A 14,863-nucleotide genomic window follows, 5' to 3' on the forward strand; every position below is an offset into this window, starting at 1 on the left:
ATGTCTGGCTTCAAAATATCCCATGTGTTGGCTGCTTCTGTCTTTGTAAATAACATTTTTTGTTATCATCACATATGTTTTAGATACACAAGACTTTCTGGCATACCTGTATTCCCTATAGGAAACCCATATGCTGATTTTCCCCCATATGGCAACCTACCAAGCAGCTAACAGGGCATAGTGGGTTGGAGAATGAAGTTTTCATCTTCATTTCAGAGCAGCAGCCCCAGCAAGCAGATGTAGCCAAGTGACACTGACATTTAAAGCAACTACTGAGATTACATTACAGAGATTATATTTAGTATGGATGGCCAAATCTTTCAAACAAAATCAATGTTCTTTTACTTAATAATACCCTTGCCACATCTTAATGAAGGCTCCTCCAGCCCAAGGCCCTATTTTTCTGCCGTCATCTCATTGCGTGACATCGCTGACTGCATCAGATGGTGCATAATGCTATTTTCATCCGTTTCTATTGGATTTTATGCATTCCCATCCTTGATTTGTCAATTGCCGGATCAATTAATCAAGAGACTCTTAGGGAAGAAACAGTTTTATTACTGAGAAGGAAAGGGAATTAATTTAAATTCTGCATCTTCCTGCAGCATCCAACATCTGTTATTAACTCACCCCACCAGACACGGACAGGAGGACGAGAAAGGATCTACAGACTGGTCTGTTGCCATCTGATTTATTTGCAGAAATAAAATCCATGCCAGGCTGATCCCTAGCCTGTCCCTCAGTTCTCACATGGGGACAGGCACCCAGGGAGCATCCCTGAGCCTGGGCAGCCCTAGAGAAGCCCAATTATCCTGCAGCAGGTCCTTGCACAAGGATGAGCCTGCCATGGGCACAATCCAAGAACCGAACAGGCTGTGCTGGAGCCTGAGCAGCAGTCACAAAATCTGTGAGTGAGAGGAGAAGGACACTTGTTGTCCCAGTAAATTCAATTCAATTAGCGATGCCTGAAGAAATTTAGTCAAGACAGGAGCTGTACTAAAATTTTGTGCAATTACAGAGTCCAGCATCAGCCTTTGTGAAAGGTGGGGGAAAAACAGTTAATTTTTTTGTCAGGTGGTGCCTGTCTCAGGGTTAAGTGTGCCCCAGCAGGGACTCCTGAGCATCCTTGCCAAGCTTTAATTTGCTGCAAGCCCAGCTCTAGCATATTCCAGAAAGCAGACTCCTGGCCCCAAAACAACCACCAGTGACCACATTTTCTCTTGTCAACCCAGCTGTCTAGGTTTGGCATGGACATGATTCCTGCCTACAAGCACAGTCCCATCACTGGGTTCACTGCAATGTTTCACATCGGGTTTCCCTCTTTGTATATACCAATCTTCGCCTGCTCTCTTCCAAAATGCAGCATGGCTTTTTCATGGGGACACACTCTATAGCAAGTTTAGTGGCTGGGGAAACCAGCTGGGTGCTCATCCCAAGCAGAACACAAGATTAACACATTGAGTCCAAACACTTTTGAATGCTTTGCATTTAAAGACAAATCAAAGTGCGGTTTGCTCTGGACAGAGATCTGCATCAATATCCCTGCATGATCCATGCCTCTCCCCAAATCTTCTCCAGAAGAAGCCCTGTCTGGGGGTCAGACTGGCACCCAAATTGCACATGGACATCTCACACCCAGCTGACCAAGGGGTGGTGGTCCTCCTGCTCTGAAGACATCCTCCCTCAGGATGTGTTCCTCGGAGATTAAAAATAAATTTATAAAAAGGATTATTTATATATTGTCTCCTAAGACAAAAATTAAATTGTATGGGTTATAATGCAGTTTGCCACTTTTCCATCCCAACTCCCTTCAAAGAATTATTGATTGTCAGTATAACATCTGGTGGAGCTGGGGCAAACTCAGTCCTTGCGGTCACCTGCCCCCACCTTGCAGTCAAAAGGCACAAGCTCACCATTCCTTTGGGCTCCTGACACCCCTTCTCCACACTCCATAGGCAGGAGACCCCCATGCATTTTGCAGCCACAGGGAGCTGGGACCAGCTGTGGGCACACCAGGCACCCGGATGTCCCCTGCCTTTGGTGCCTGTCAGATTGATTTGATGATCAGTGGTTACTTAATGAGGATACATGGAGCTGCTGGAACTGCAGGCAAATGATAAGGTAGTGCTTTTGTGATGTGGGTTTTAAAAATAAAAAGCAATTTCAGCAGCCACTGCAGGAGAAGGATGTGCCTTATGTGTGTGTCCAGGAGATGTGGGGCCAGGGGAGGAGGAGCCACTGTGGCAGCTGAATTTTCTTCAGGGACAACTGACAGGAGCAGAAAAATGTATGCAAAGATCTCTGCCAAGACCAACTCTTCCAAATAAATTACCTTGCTCAGGAAATATGCAGTGGGCAGACCAGCCTCACAGTTATATCTGAATCAGTCCTTTTCCTTGTTTGCTGTGGGGTAAAGCCTCCTCCAAGTGCCCCAGGCCCACAGCACAGATGCGACCACTGGTGTTGACCTCCCAGCCCTTCTCCAGTGGTCTGTCCTCCACATTCGGGGCTGCCAGCATCTCCAGGCATGGGAGATGTGCTCAATACCTGCAGAGCTCCACATGGAGAGCCTACACGGTGCCGGCACCTGCCTGGGCAATCCCTGGACTGCTGGACCCTCCTCTTCGCTCTGAGAGCTCTTCCTCTACTGCCCCCAAGACACTGCTGCTCCTCAACCCACAGCTCAGCAGGATCCTCCTTTCAAGGCTTAGTTTATACCACCAGAAGAATTCAGGAATCTCTGCTGCTCCTGTAGATACCCTCCACCTTGACATTCATGGGAAAAAGCTGTTCTTCACACAGACACAAAAATAGCAATAAGCAAGCACTTTCTGACCAAGATTTTACAAACCACAACAAAGCATGGAAGCTCCAGGTGGATCAGAGTGTGAGCCCCTGGGACTGCAATACTTGAATCAGTACCAGTGCTCTGCAAACCCCACTCAGGACAGCAACCTTGGCTGCAACAGATCACTAATTCAGTGCCTCTGTGCAATTTACCCCTCTATAGTTTTATTGTTTGCCAAGTGGTGAGAAGGGCTTAGAGCCTCTCAACCCCATTCATGGTGGCCTGGCCCTTGCATGGGGCAGACTGCTGAATCATGTAAAGCCAAGGACCAAAACATTACAGGGGCCAGGAACGCACAGCCATCGGGGTAATGGCCAGTCTCATGGGCAGGCTCTGTGCCAGGCTCTGCTCTCTGCCTTGGGCAGGCAGATCCAATGGCTTGTTCACAAGAAGGCAGAATTTCATCCAGGGCACAGTATTTAAGATCTTAAAAAGGTAAATGACATGTGTGGACACTGCACAAACACAACATGAAGCCTATGGGGTAAGGACCACTGTTTGCCTATGCTGCTCTGAGGAAACCAGGGCACTGAGCTGTGCTCTTTGGCACTGCAGGCAAACAAGCACACTGACAACAGTAGAAACCAAGAAAACAAAGCCTATCTGTTACTTCTTTCCACTCACCCCAGTTTCCTAAAAATAGATCTCATTAACCATCTTTATTCATGCAAGATGGCAGAAACACCCCTCCAGATGGCTGCTCACCTCCGTGTCTCCACCCTGGTGCAGGGTGACTGTGAGCCATCACTGATGTCCTGAAGCTTCCCCACTATGATGACAGCTGGGGGAGTGTGAGGTGACACAGCTGCTCCTGAAGGCTGGGCACGGAGCATGATGGAGACAAGCCTGCCCCCAGTTTCCCCAGTGGTGAGGAGGAGGTACAAAGCACATGTCCCACCAGCACCCAGGGCTCAGCACAGTTAGTACAAAACAGCCTTCACATTTGGTACCAGCCAAGGAGTACCCTGATCCTGAATGAAATTGAGCATTTTTAGTAGTGCTACACTTATAAAGGAGAATAAATACCATGTGTGTTCAAGTTTCATCCCTCAGGCTCAGAGGAAGAATGCTGCAAAAAGGAGGTTGACTTTACAATGGAGTGGTTATGGCATGGATTTTTCTCCTCCTTTAGGCACAGTTCAACATCCAACACCACAACAGAAGTTTGAAAGGAGGCTTAGCACAATGTGGATCGTGGCTTTTCTGAGGCAATGAGCATCAGAGCATAGCATCTCACCCCCACCAGAGCTGGAAGGGCACATCAGGGCCTCCTGACCTTTTCTCCCTGAACAATTCAATGATGCCCTTCTGCAGCTGAGTTGTATTTTTAGGTCCTTCTCCCTGCTGATTCATTAGGGGAGCTAATGTTCTCCAAACTGCTGGGCTTCTGACCCTCGAGGTGTGTAGACCATGCATTCCTGATAAATATAGACCACTTCAATTACATAACATGTCTAATAAGCAGTGCCTGTCCTCCCTGCGGGCACGCGGGGAACCAGGAACTGAAAATGCCTCTGCCAAGGGTGTGAATGGATGCCTTGCTCTTCGTTTTATTTCCATTGTCTTCCTTTTCCAATGGCTTCCTGTTGTATCATCTTAACGAGTGACTCAGAGAGGTTGGATAGTCCTGGAAGTACTCCAGGTTCAGGGCGACCTCTCTGCTCTGCCCACTGTGACCACTATGCAGGGTAAGGCCCTCCTTTATAATTCTCCCCTCTGCTCAGGGCGATGGGGCATAGTGGGATGGGATGATTAGTATTGGAAAGACTGAGCTAAAAGCTGGATTCATTTCCTAACTGTATATATCAGAGCATTTGGCAGACTAGGGGCAACCAAAAGACTTTATACCTATCAGTGCAGTGGTCTCACTGGAAAAGGCACCTAGCTTGGTTAATAGAGCAACAAAAGCAGCTACCTGTGTTCTGTGTCAGTACAGAAGGCTTAAAAAGTTCATGTGCTTGGTAATAAAGACATCTTGGTATCAATTAATGAGACATAAGGGGAGGCAGGCTGTGATCTTACAAGATGAATATCTGATCACTTTAGGACCTGGATGCAACTGCAATGGCTGAGTTGCAAAATGCAGAGTAATTATTAAAAAAACCATTCAAAGTACAGTGTGAAGGACATTATTAAGACTTAACAAACACACACACAAGTGGGGTGATTTTTTTTTGCGTGCAGTGGTTTTTAATCCCTGGTATCTGTTTCCTGGTGGCACTTACAGCAAGAGCCCATGGAGAGGACCCAGGGAAACCAGGTCTGCCCCACAACAGGAGGTGTCTTTCCTTGAGAAGTGAAACGTTGCCTTATTTAGAGAGAGTAGCTATTCTCATCAAATGCACACCCTGCTCGCCATGGTTTGGCATTGCTCAGCCAGGCTGGCTGCAAGCAGCATCATGATGGCAGAGGGCTATCAAAACAGCTTGAGTGATATTTATGACAAGGACCATTCTACCTATATTTGTTGTTCCTGCTGTGCCAGCATTCCAGCATGTCCTGTAATAACTTTAATAGCTTTTATGGAATGGCTAGAATGATGAAGCTAATTCAAGATTAGGTATTTAACCTCCCTGGTTTTATTCCTGTCTTTAACAATCAACAACCTGATCTCTTCCAGCTTCCCTCACTATTGGATTTAGGCTGAAGTGAGGCAGAGGGCTGGTCCCAAAGTGGGGGGCTCTGCTCTGACCCTCATACAAACAAATAGCTGTGCTTTTACTCCTGGACTGCCCCTCTCCTGATATGTCATGGCCTGCCACTGAGCACCACCTGGGGAAAGGTGACAACTATTACCATTCTCTTCATAGTACTGGAGCTCCTTTTCACCCACAAAAAGGGTCTGTTGGCATAGTGTCTCCAAGTAGCAGTGCATCCCCAGATGTCTCTGGTCCTACTGAACCACCTGGGATGCAGGAGATGCATGACACATGCCACTGGCCAGCGACAGACCCAATAGTAGACCCCAAGGTCTTTGCCCCAAGTTCTGCAGACACAAAATCATAGAATACTTTGAGTTGGAAAGGACCCACAAGGATCACCAGGTCCAACCTTAAGTGAAAGGCCCATATGGGACCACAACTTTGGTATTATTAGCTCTATGCTCTAATCAATTGAGGTAATCTCAGGGTCCACCTGTGGTGCCACAGATTTGATGTTTCTCCCAGTCTGCAGCAGAGGATCACTCCTTTCCTGCAGTGCCCTCCTCTGCATCCCTCCTCTACGTCCTTAAATGATGCGCAAAGTCTGCTAAGGAGTCTTTCCTGCTGGAAGAACTCAGCAGGAAGCAGCTAATGCAACCTCTCTTGTTCATCCCCAGCACTCATGTCCAACGGGTAATAAAACCACAGGCTCCTTTCTCATTAATCCCTAATTAGGCTCTCTCTCACATAGCACTTTCTGTCATTAGTGGTGGAAAGCTGAGAGCCTGCCTTTAACCTTCACATGTTGTGAGAAGGCAGACCTGAACACCTTGCTGTGATCTTGCATAAAACATCTCCTTGTGCTGGCTCTTCAGGGGCTTCTGGAAAAGAACCTCCCTTTCCCCAGCCTCAGCAAAAACCAAAATCTCTAGGGGAGTGCAGCATCTGCAGTGAAGTGGGTGTGACACGACCACTGAGTGATGACAAGGTCAGGTTTTCCCTTGTACCTCTGTAAAAGCCCAATTGATGGACTGCAGAGGCCTGAGCCAGCTGCCCTGTTGGTAGCTCATCCCAGGGTGACAATAAAGAAGGCAGCCAGACTACTCCCAGAGATTCAGCATCTTAATTTAAAGCCTGAGTGGGCATGAAGGTATGTAGGCTGAGGTACCACATGTTGTGAGACCATGCAAGTGTCCTTCACGTGATGCAAGAGTAGAGAGAGGAGAGCAGAAATCACAGCTGAACATCAGCCCTGCTCTTAGTTGTGTCAGACAAACCCTCACCAAATTATTAGGATGAATGCTCTGGGGGTGGGTGTGTAGGGCACATACCAGGGATGGCCAGGCAGGCAGCTCAGTTACTCTATCAGGATAGTATGTGCCAGCCCCCCATGCTGCTGCCAATGTGGCATTTGCTGCTGCTATCCCAGCATCTGTGGGGCAGCTGCAACCTGTGGTGTCTTGCCCATGGTGGTGGGACTTACTCCCAGCTGAGGCCTGGAATAATACCTGCCCCAGATGGACATGTAACATCAAACCCATAGGTGAGTGGCACATCCCTGGCTTGCAGTAAGGGGTGCCTGTTCTGTGTCCTTACCCCTGGCCCACATTAGTCACAGCATCTTTGATAAGACCACCAAGGACATCTGATGGCTGCCAGTCAGCAAGCCCTTTCCCAAGCAGCCAAACCTTTTCCAAATGCTCTTCTCTGGCTTCTCAGTTGTTGGCTGGAGAATTGGGGAGCTGTAGGACAATGCTCCATGTCCCACTGTCCTTGTCTTGGCCATGAGGATCTCACATCATTCATGCTGTAGCCCAGCAATCTGGCATGTGCCCACACAAGAGACCAGCAGTGGGTGAGGAACTGGATCCAGTTCCTCTCTGTGTGGGTCTCTCCAGGGGCAGACAAATGCCAAGAGCCTGCAGCATCGAGCAGTCCTCAACTCCTGCCTTGTGAACCTGCCCAGCAGAGCTTGATCCACATAGGATAGCAGCTCCAGCACTCTGTTCTGCTGCTTTAAGCAACAGCATCACTGAAGGTGTCCCAAAACCATTTCTTCTCTTGCTCCTGATAGGGAAAGGGAAGGAAGGCATAGAGCAAGAAAGAAATCGGAAAAGTTTTGTTTGCTGCCACAAGAGGTTGTTTAGAGCATTTCCTTTTTAAATGGCCAGTTCTGCTCCTGCAGGGAGTTCAGCTCCTGACCTCCCCATGTCCAGGACTGCATGGCAGTCTGATCCAACCTTCCAAGTGCTGGAAGGGGACCCCCTCTCACACTTACACCAGAGGAGAAGTTTCCTCTGTATGACCTTGACACTGATCCACTGACTCCGATGATTTGTGCCTATCAAAAAGCACCAAGGAAAGCCCCCAGGAAAGTGGGGACCTTTGCTTAGGTAGCTATAAAAAGGGCACTTCTTGAGTGAAAGATTTCTGAGATGAGCTTCAGAGACCTATTTGACGAGCACTGGCAGGGACTGCAAAGCTGCAGGTAGCAAACCAGCAAGAACATCTCCTCTTGAATCATTTGATTAATATGGAAGAAAAACTAACTGCAGCGGTGGGGAGGGGGATGATGAGACAGGTCCTTGCCAGTTAGGTGAAGGAGCACCTGGCAGCCAAGCAAAACATGGATTGAGTAAGGCAGCACTGTGTTACAAGCTATTTTGAAGCTTCCCTGGGAAGGCAGGTAGCTCCCCACCCTGCTGGTGGGAATCTTAATGACAGTGAGGGTTTATTCTGTCCTTAAAGAACTCAGGGTCTTGCACAGCTGCCAGGAAAAGGAACTGGAGGAGCTGTTTGGTTGTCTTGAAACCTAGGACATCAAGGGAGAAAACTGAGCACAGAAAGAGGAGATAGCACCCCGACAAGCTACAGGCACACACAGGCAATGCCAGCAACAGTGAGCAGCCTGTCAGGTAAGAACAGAAAGAGGTTCCTCCTGGGACAATTCGTGGGTCAAGCTGTGAACCACCCCATGGAGGATGTTCCTTCTCTTCCCACTTTCTCTAAAGATGTCCATGAAGGGAAGTATTTTTACACAGACCTTTTTCTTCAGCCTCTGAAGCAGGATGACACTCTCCCAATATCTCTGGCAGGAGTCAACACCTTCCCTAGCACCTCTTTCCTGTTATCCCTAACATTTTCCTCCCCTTTGTGTTCATTCACTCACTTGACACCCAGCAGTTCAGAGCAATACTTGAAGGCAGACAGAGTGCAGGGGAACAGAGGGCAAAACCTGACAGCGATGTTAGTGCCAGGTTACAAATCTGCTGTAACCTGCAGTGCCTCCTACTCCTCCCACAGCATCTCCTTGTGCTCTTGCACCCTGCAGCAGTTTATCCTCCTCTGTTAGGTGACCTGGTGATGCAGAAGCAATGCTGAGGCCTGAGCCCCTCCAGCTCTTCCCTTTGGTAAGGCTGAAGGTCCTTCTCTGCTCCCTGCAGATGAGGGTGAAAGAGGTCTTGCCTTATCTCTCAGACAAGCAAGAGATCAAGGGAAGAGTCCGCTGACCAACAAAACCATTACATCAGCACCCACACATCTGCCTCTCTCATGCGGCCCAGCATGAAATATCTCAGATGCAGAAAACACCCTTCCCTCTTCCCCTGAGAGCAGTTATGCCTACCTGAGAAACACAGGTGGTGTTTTGCTCAAACTCCTCCTGTATATCCCACCACCACAGAAAACGGTTACCCCAAGATGAGACCTCCAGAAAATGGGATGACAAACCATACGAAGTCCCTACTGTAACAGAACAAAGACATCTACTTAACTCCGGGCCTTATATCCACTTCTGATAAAGATGCCCGGACTTTTGAGAGGCCCAGCATGGACAGAGGTGAGCTCTCTCTGCCTCTCATGTGTCTCAGCAGAAACTCTCTCTCAGATGAGAGTCATCTAAACACATTACAAGCACAGACCATGCTCCCTGCTTCCAGGAGAAATTTCTGGTTGAGATAGCTTGCAGTTTGATAGAAAGCCCTCAGAAAATAAGACAACCTCTTCCTGTTGTATTGAACTGCAAAGGAGGTGATTGGGGGAGCTGGAGGGTGAAAACTTTGGCTTTCATTACTGTTATTTTCTGTAATGACAAGTAAGATAGAGAAATACATTTTTTCATTGCATATTTGAGCTCTGAAGAAACCAGCAGGCGGGGACAACCAACTTTTCAGAATGAAAAGCCATTCATTTTGACTTTGGAGAACTGATTTGAATGCTCTGAGCATACATAGAAATGGCAAATATCCTCTCCAGCTGCAGAAACTGCTCCCAAGGTCTCTGTTTCTTATGGTCTTTCTGACACATGTCACCTGCTGGAGCTGCAGGTGTTTTGCTAGGGATGTCACAGTTGGGCTATACCCTTTTAGGTAACCAGGAGCTGAGAAACATAGCCCTTGTGATTCTGTACTGGATTAGCATTTGAGCAATAAAGAAATCAAGCAGCCTGGGATCTGAAATTACATTAAAGGAAAAAGAATATAGCTAAAATGGAGGACTTACCCAGGGATCACTGCCTAACACAGCTTGTTCTTTAGCAATCCTGGTTAAGCAGCACAGCAAGGCTAAAGCTGGGCTGCACTTTGGCATGCTTAAAGTTCTCTGCACTCCTTTGCATGAAGAAGTTTGAGTGAGGTTACAGTCAGATCTGCTTTCCAACTTCCCATGGAGAGAAGGAGGGTTCTCCTCTCCCACAGCCATGAACCATGGGCTGGGCATCCAAATAGACACCAGACTGCCCAAGACAATCTGGCTATAGCATTAAAGACAAGGTTTGTTCCTTACAGGTGCAGTAAAAAGAAAACAGCAAAATTAAACACATGCAATGCTTCAGGTCTTTATTTTTGCTGTAGAGTAACTGGTACATGGTTAAAACATTCTAATAATCTTATCAGTGAAATCTGAAAACTAAGGCTTTCTGTAGGTTTGTAGTATCCTGGTGTTTCCTTTCACACAGTGCACATATAAAATCAATTTATAAAAACATGGATCTTTTTTAAACAACACCAATTGATGCAATGCACAAAACTAAGAACTACATTTTGTATGATCAAGATAACACCTTACAGACCAGCTTTGGGCCTTGCAGCTTTGAAGTCAAGACAGAAATGTTTTGATCTGACATCCTGCTGCCCAGATGAGCTTAATGACACACACAGATGGCTGGATTTCAACCTTCTGTTCTGAGCAGAGAGAAAGAAATCCCCTGATGCTGAAGAGGAAACATTTGATTGAGCAAATGGGAGCAGCATCCCTAAAGCATGTCACTGATCTCAAATGATGTAAATAAGACCTACCCATACCTGTAGGTCCCATAGACAGAACAGTTGCTGCTCTGCAGTGCAGCTGCTGGGACTATGAGAGAAGGTGAGTTGTGACAAATGTGCTAACGAGTGAGACAAGTCTCGGTGCCAATATGTGTCCCATGGAAGAGGAGTGTGTGATTCCTGGAGTACTAGCCCTTTAGTCTAAAGCACTGAAAACATTTCAAAGTGATTTACCCAGAACAGAATCACAGAATGATGTATTTATGTGAGAAAAGACCTTCAAGACCATCGAGTGCAACCACAAACCCAGAACTGCCAAGTCTGACACTAAACCATGTCCCTAAGTGCTATCTTAGCGTTCTTCAAACAGGGAAACAGGGTAGGAACAAAGTAGCCTCCAGGAAATCTGTATATCAGAAGCTTTTCAGTAAAACCCTACATTTTAGCCAAAGTGGAAAAAAAAAAGCATTCACAGAAAAATCTTCCATCAGTTCCTTAACCACTTTTTAAACAAAGAAGCTTCTATATCCACAAAGCTTTTAGTTTTCATTCACTTTTCTCCCGTCTTTCATTTCCAACTGAGTTGAAAAATGATGCACATAATCTGAAAATTTACATCAGACAACTTACCACTTACTTCCCATCATGGAGTCGGGCATTGCAAATGTAACATTAGCAGCTGACAAGTATATTATTCTTTCTCTTTGATCCGAACACATGAGAGAGGAGGATGAATTACAGATTTGCAGGATGTTTTTATCACATTACAGTAGGTTATGTGGTTGGCTCCAGTTGGGAGAAAACCCCTTGTAAGGGTCAATGATGGATTGCATTTGACTTAATTTTCAGAGCCCAACTTCAATCACACACAGATGTAAATCCTTTACCACTCCAGGACCAAGACTCACACTGATGTTTCTGATACATTTAATGACACCACAAAGTTATGTGTGAACGACTGAGAAAAGCATAGCTGGTATTTATGTCACCAACATATAGAACCTGTCCTCTGAATTCATTCCTGAAGATGATGTTAAGGCTATTGGAATAGGCTGGTGTGAAAGCACAGCCATGGCTTACGACAGACTAGAAGAAAGGGTAAATGCATTTTTTAGGTCTTCCCTTGCAGTGGGTTACCTGGATGTGCAGGGAACTGCACCAAAGCAGAGTATTAGGTGAAGAAAAAACAGGCTATGTAGATTGAAGCTGCAACCATGCCCGTGATATCACAGAATTGTGTAAAAAAAAGACCTTGAGGTGCAGAAATGACCTCCTTTCACTCATGACAGTGAAACATCAGTTGTCAGTCGTCAGGTACTCAAATACAAATATGAAAAAATCATTTAGAAACATAATCCTAAATACAAACCTAGTTTTATTTATTTTTAAGAAAAAAGGGATTAAAAAAATTGGAGTAAACCTGATGGCTTCAAGTACTTTCCGCATAATAAACAATTAGTCATTATAAGCACAGATTAAAAAAGACTTGTCACCTTGCAAGGGACAGTTAAATAGAGGCTGGTGATTTGTTCAGAAAATGGTCTTTGAAACAAACACGTAAGACAACATGCTTAGTGTTGTAATTTAGAAGCAAGCAGATGTGTCCACCATGCCAACCCAAGGCCTGAGACACTCAGCACAGTACAAGATACATTTTGTACTCTGTACTTTCACATTCCACAGCAGTGCCACTCAACATGTGGAGCCAGGCTATCAGTCTAGCTCAAACAAACCCTCATACAATAAATGAGAAATATTTACTACATCAGGGAGGTTTTGCAGGAATAGAAGTGATCAAGTTGTCTAAAATTTTTGAGGTTGCAAAACAATCTGAAGACCTGAAGTGTCTTCTAAGTGCTGGCAATGCTTTTGTCTTTTTCTATGTGAGCATGAAGATTACTTTTATTGTATATGTCAAGAAATACACTTGAAAGTGCCTTGTCTGAGCTTAAGCTTTCAGATTTTCTGAATGGCCTGAAAAAAGGGAATGTGTTAAAGTGGGAGCCCCAAAAGATCCCCCCAAAATTGTGAAGGAGGTTAAGAAAGTAATTATATTATCAAGAAATCAAAGCCAGTACTGCAAAGGGAAGATGAAGCTCTTTCTTCCCTGTGCTATGATAAGTCTAAAATCCAAATCCATCTCTTGCACCAATACGGAGACAACTGTTCCATCAGATACATTTCAACAGGTCTGTCTGCCACACATGGAACAAGCAGTTTTCCTCCTTATTTATATGGACATGTGCAATGTCAAAGGAAGCAACGTGAAAACCAAAATTAATCCTCAAAAAAAAAGGTAACTTGCCTATTCTGAAATTTAAAAAAAAATGTTTTCCATCAAAGAATGTCTACAAGGACACTATTTTGAAAAACATTTTCCAGCTCTTTGGAGACAGACACTTACTTTTGCCTCTGTGAGAAAAAACTACCAATAAAGAAACAAAAAACCCCAGCTTTCCTATCTCACAGCTCTGCATACTACAGTAGGATCAAATTCCCACAGCTAACAGGGAGATTGAAACCATATGAAAGCAAAACATTGCTGTACAGGTCTATTAAATAATCAGCAAAGACCTAAATGGGGGCAGAGCCAGCACTGTTTTCTGTACTATAACACAAGACTGCAAGGCTTAAAAAGTCCTCTGAGTGACCCAGCCAGAATGGTTGAACAGTGGTAGGTTCAGTAGTGTTTAAAAAAGCTTATGCAAAAATATTTTTTAAAATAAGCTTGAGTATTTGAAATAGAAAAAAGGAACAGAACAACTTCTTCTTCAGCTTCCATCTACCATCAAAACATCATTAAACTTATCAGCTTTCCAAATCCAATGCTTACTTCACAACAATGTGATTACACAGAAATCATACATCTGTCTCTCTTAGCTGAACAGTTTGGGTTTCTACATGAAAGTCCAGTGCGTGTCACATTTATTAATGTCCTTATGATTGCTCAATTATCCAGCAATTTGTTTCTTAATGACAGCAGAATGCAGTTGCTAGCTGCTTGCAAGAGCAATGCTGAAATTACATTCAGAGAGAAAAACTACCATTTTCACATGTAGGAATAACTAACATTTTCTTTCTCTTCACAGAATCATGTGCAAATGTCTAACAATGGCAATAGTAAAAGACAATTCTCATGCAAAAATTGTTCCCTGTGCATAAAATTTGCAGAGCATCTCAAAACCACTCTTCCCCTACACCAGAACTAATTGTTTTTTATTTTCGTGTCATGAAATTTCTGTTGCTTTTTAAAATACCGATGGCAAGCGAGTTCAATTAGTTCCAGCCCACCAAATATCTTTTGCTGCACAACGAAAAAGACAACCATGGCTGCAAAATACCACTGTGCAAAGCTGTACAGGTACAGCAGTGCGAGCATACCCAGAGGGAACACTGTCCAGTACAGGAGTGAGATGCACTTCACTGCGAGGACCCTGAGCTCGGATTTACAGGGTGGAACGATGCTTTCTCCTGCTGCAGTGAAGCACTTTCCACCTTCATAGAAGTGTCGGAGTCTCTCCTCTTTCTCTTCCCAACGCTTCCGGCACCAAAGCTGCAGCTCCTCCTTAGAAGTGGGCACTGCATCTATTGGGTATCTCTGGACATGGAAGTGAATCTCCTTTGGGAAGTTTCCATTCAAAAGGTGCTTCTCTGTCTGAGGAATGTTCTGGGGGTATGCCACAGTTATGTCATGGATAGCATCGAGATTGTCACCTACAAGAAAGGTTTGTGAGAAAAAAGATCAGTACAGATCCTGCAATGGTCAGAAGACTAATTTGCTTCAAGGTGTGATTGAAAACTGTTCAAATTGTGGCAGAAATCCCAGAGATATGTTAGCTACACAGAGTATTTTTAATCTGCTAGAATCTCTAAACGCTGAAAGGTCAAACTTTTTCCAATCATTATCCATACTGAATCTAAGCAAAATCTTTGGGAACAAGATTATACACGGTACAAACTAATGCAGAATAACAACAGTGAGTGAGATTAAAATCAGATTTAAAGGAGAGAAGATGCACATCTGGTCTTTGATAAAGAGCCCAGTATGTGAGTCTAATGTTCGGTTATTCCTACCTGTGCTGTTCACTGAAACTGCTTTTCACTAATGA

General features: G+C 45.1%; 1 protein-coding gene across 3 annotated transcripts in view; it reads right to left on the reverse strand.

Annotated features, from left to right (window-relative positions):
- Positions 1-10,310: 10,310 nt before the first annotated feature.
- LCLAT1 (lysocardiolipin acyltransferase 1) overlaps positions 10,311-14,863 on the reverse strand; it is a 119,997-nt gene continuing 115,444 nt past the window's right edge. For all 3 annotated transcript variants that reach the window (XM_071579990.1, XM_071579972.1, XM_071579981.1), the window contains one exon: positions 10,311-14,468. In XM_071579990.1, coding sequence (XP_071436091.1) covers positions 13,960-14,468 — 509 coding nt within the window. In that variant the 3' untranslated portion in view covers positions 10,311-13,959. The remainder of the gene's footprint in view (positions 14,469-14,863) is intronic.

Source organism: Pithys albifrons, chromosome 2 (assembly GCF_047495875.1).
Source record: "Pithys albifrons albifrons isolate INPA30051 chromosome 2, PitAlb_v1, whole genome shotgun sequence".
Classification (NCBI taxonomy): domain Eukaryota; kingdom Metazoa; phylum Chordata; class Aves; order Passeriformes; family Thamnophilidae; genus Pithys; species Pithys albifrons.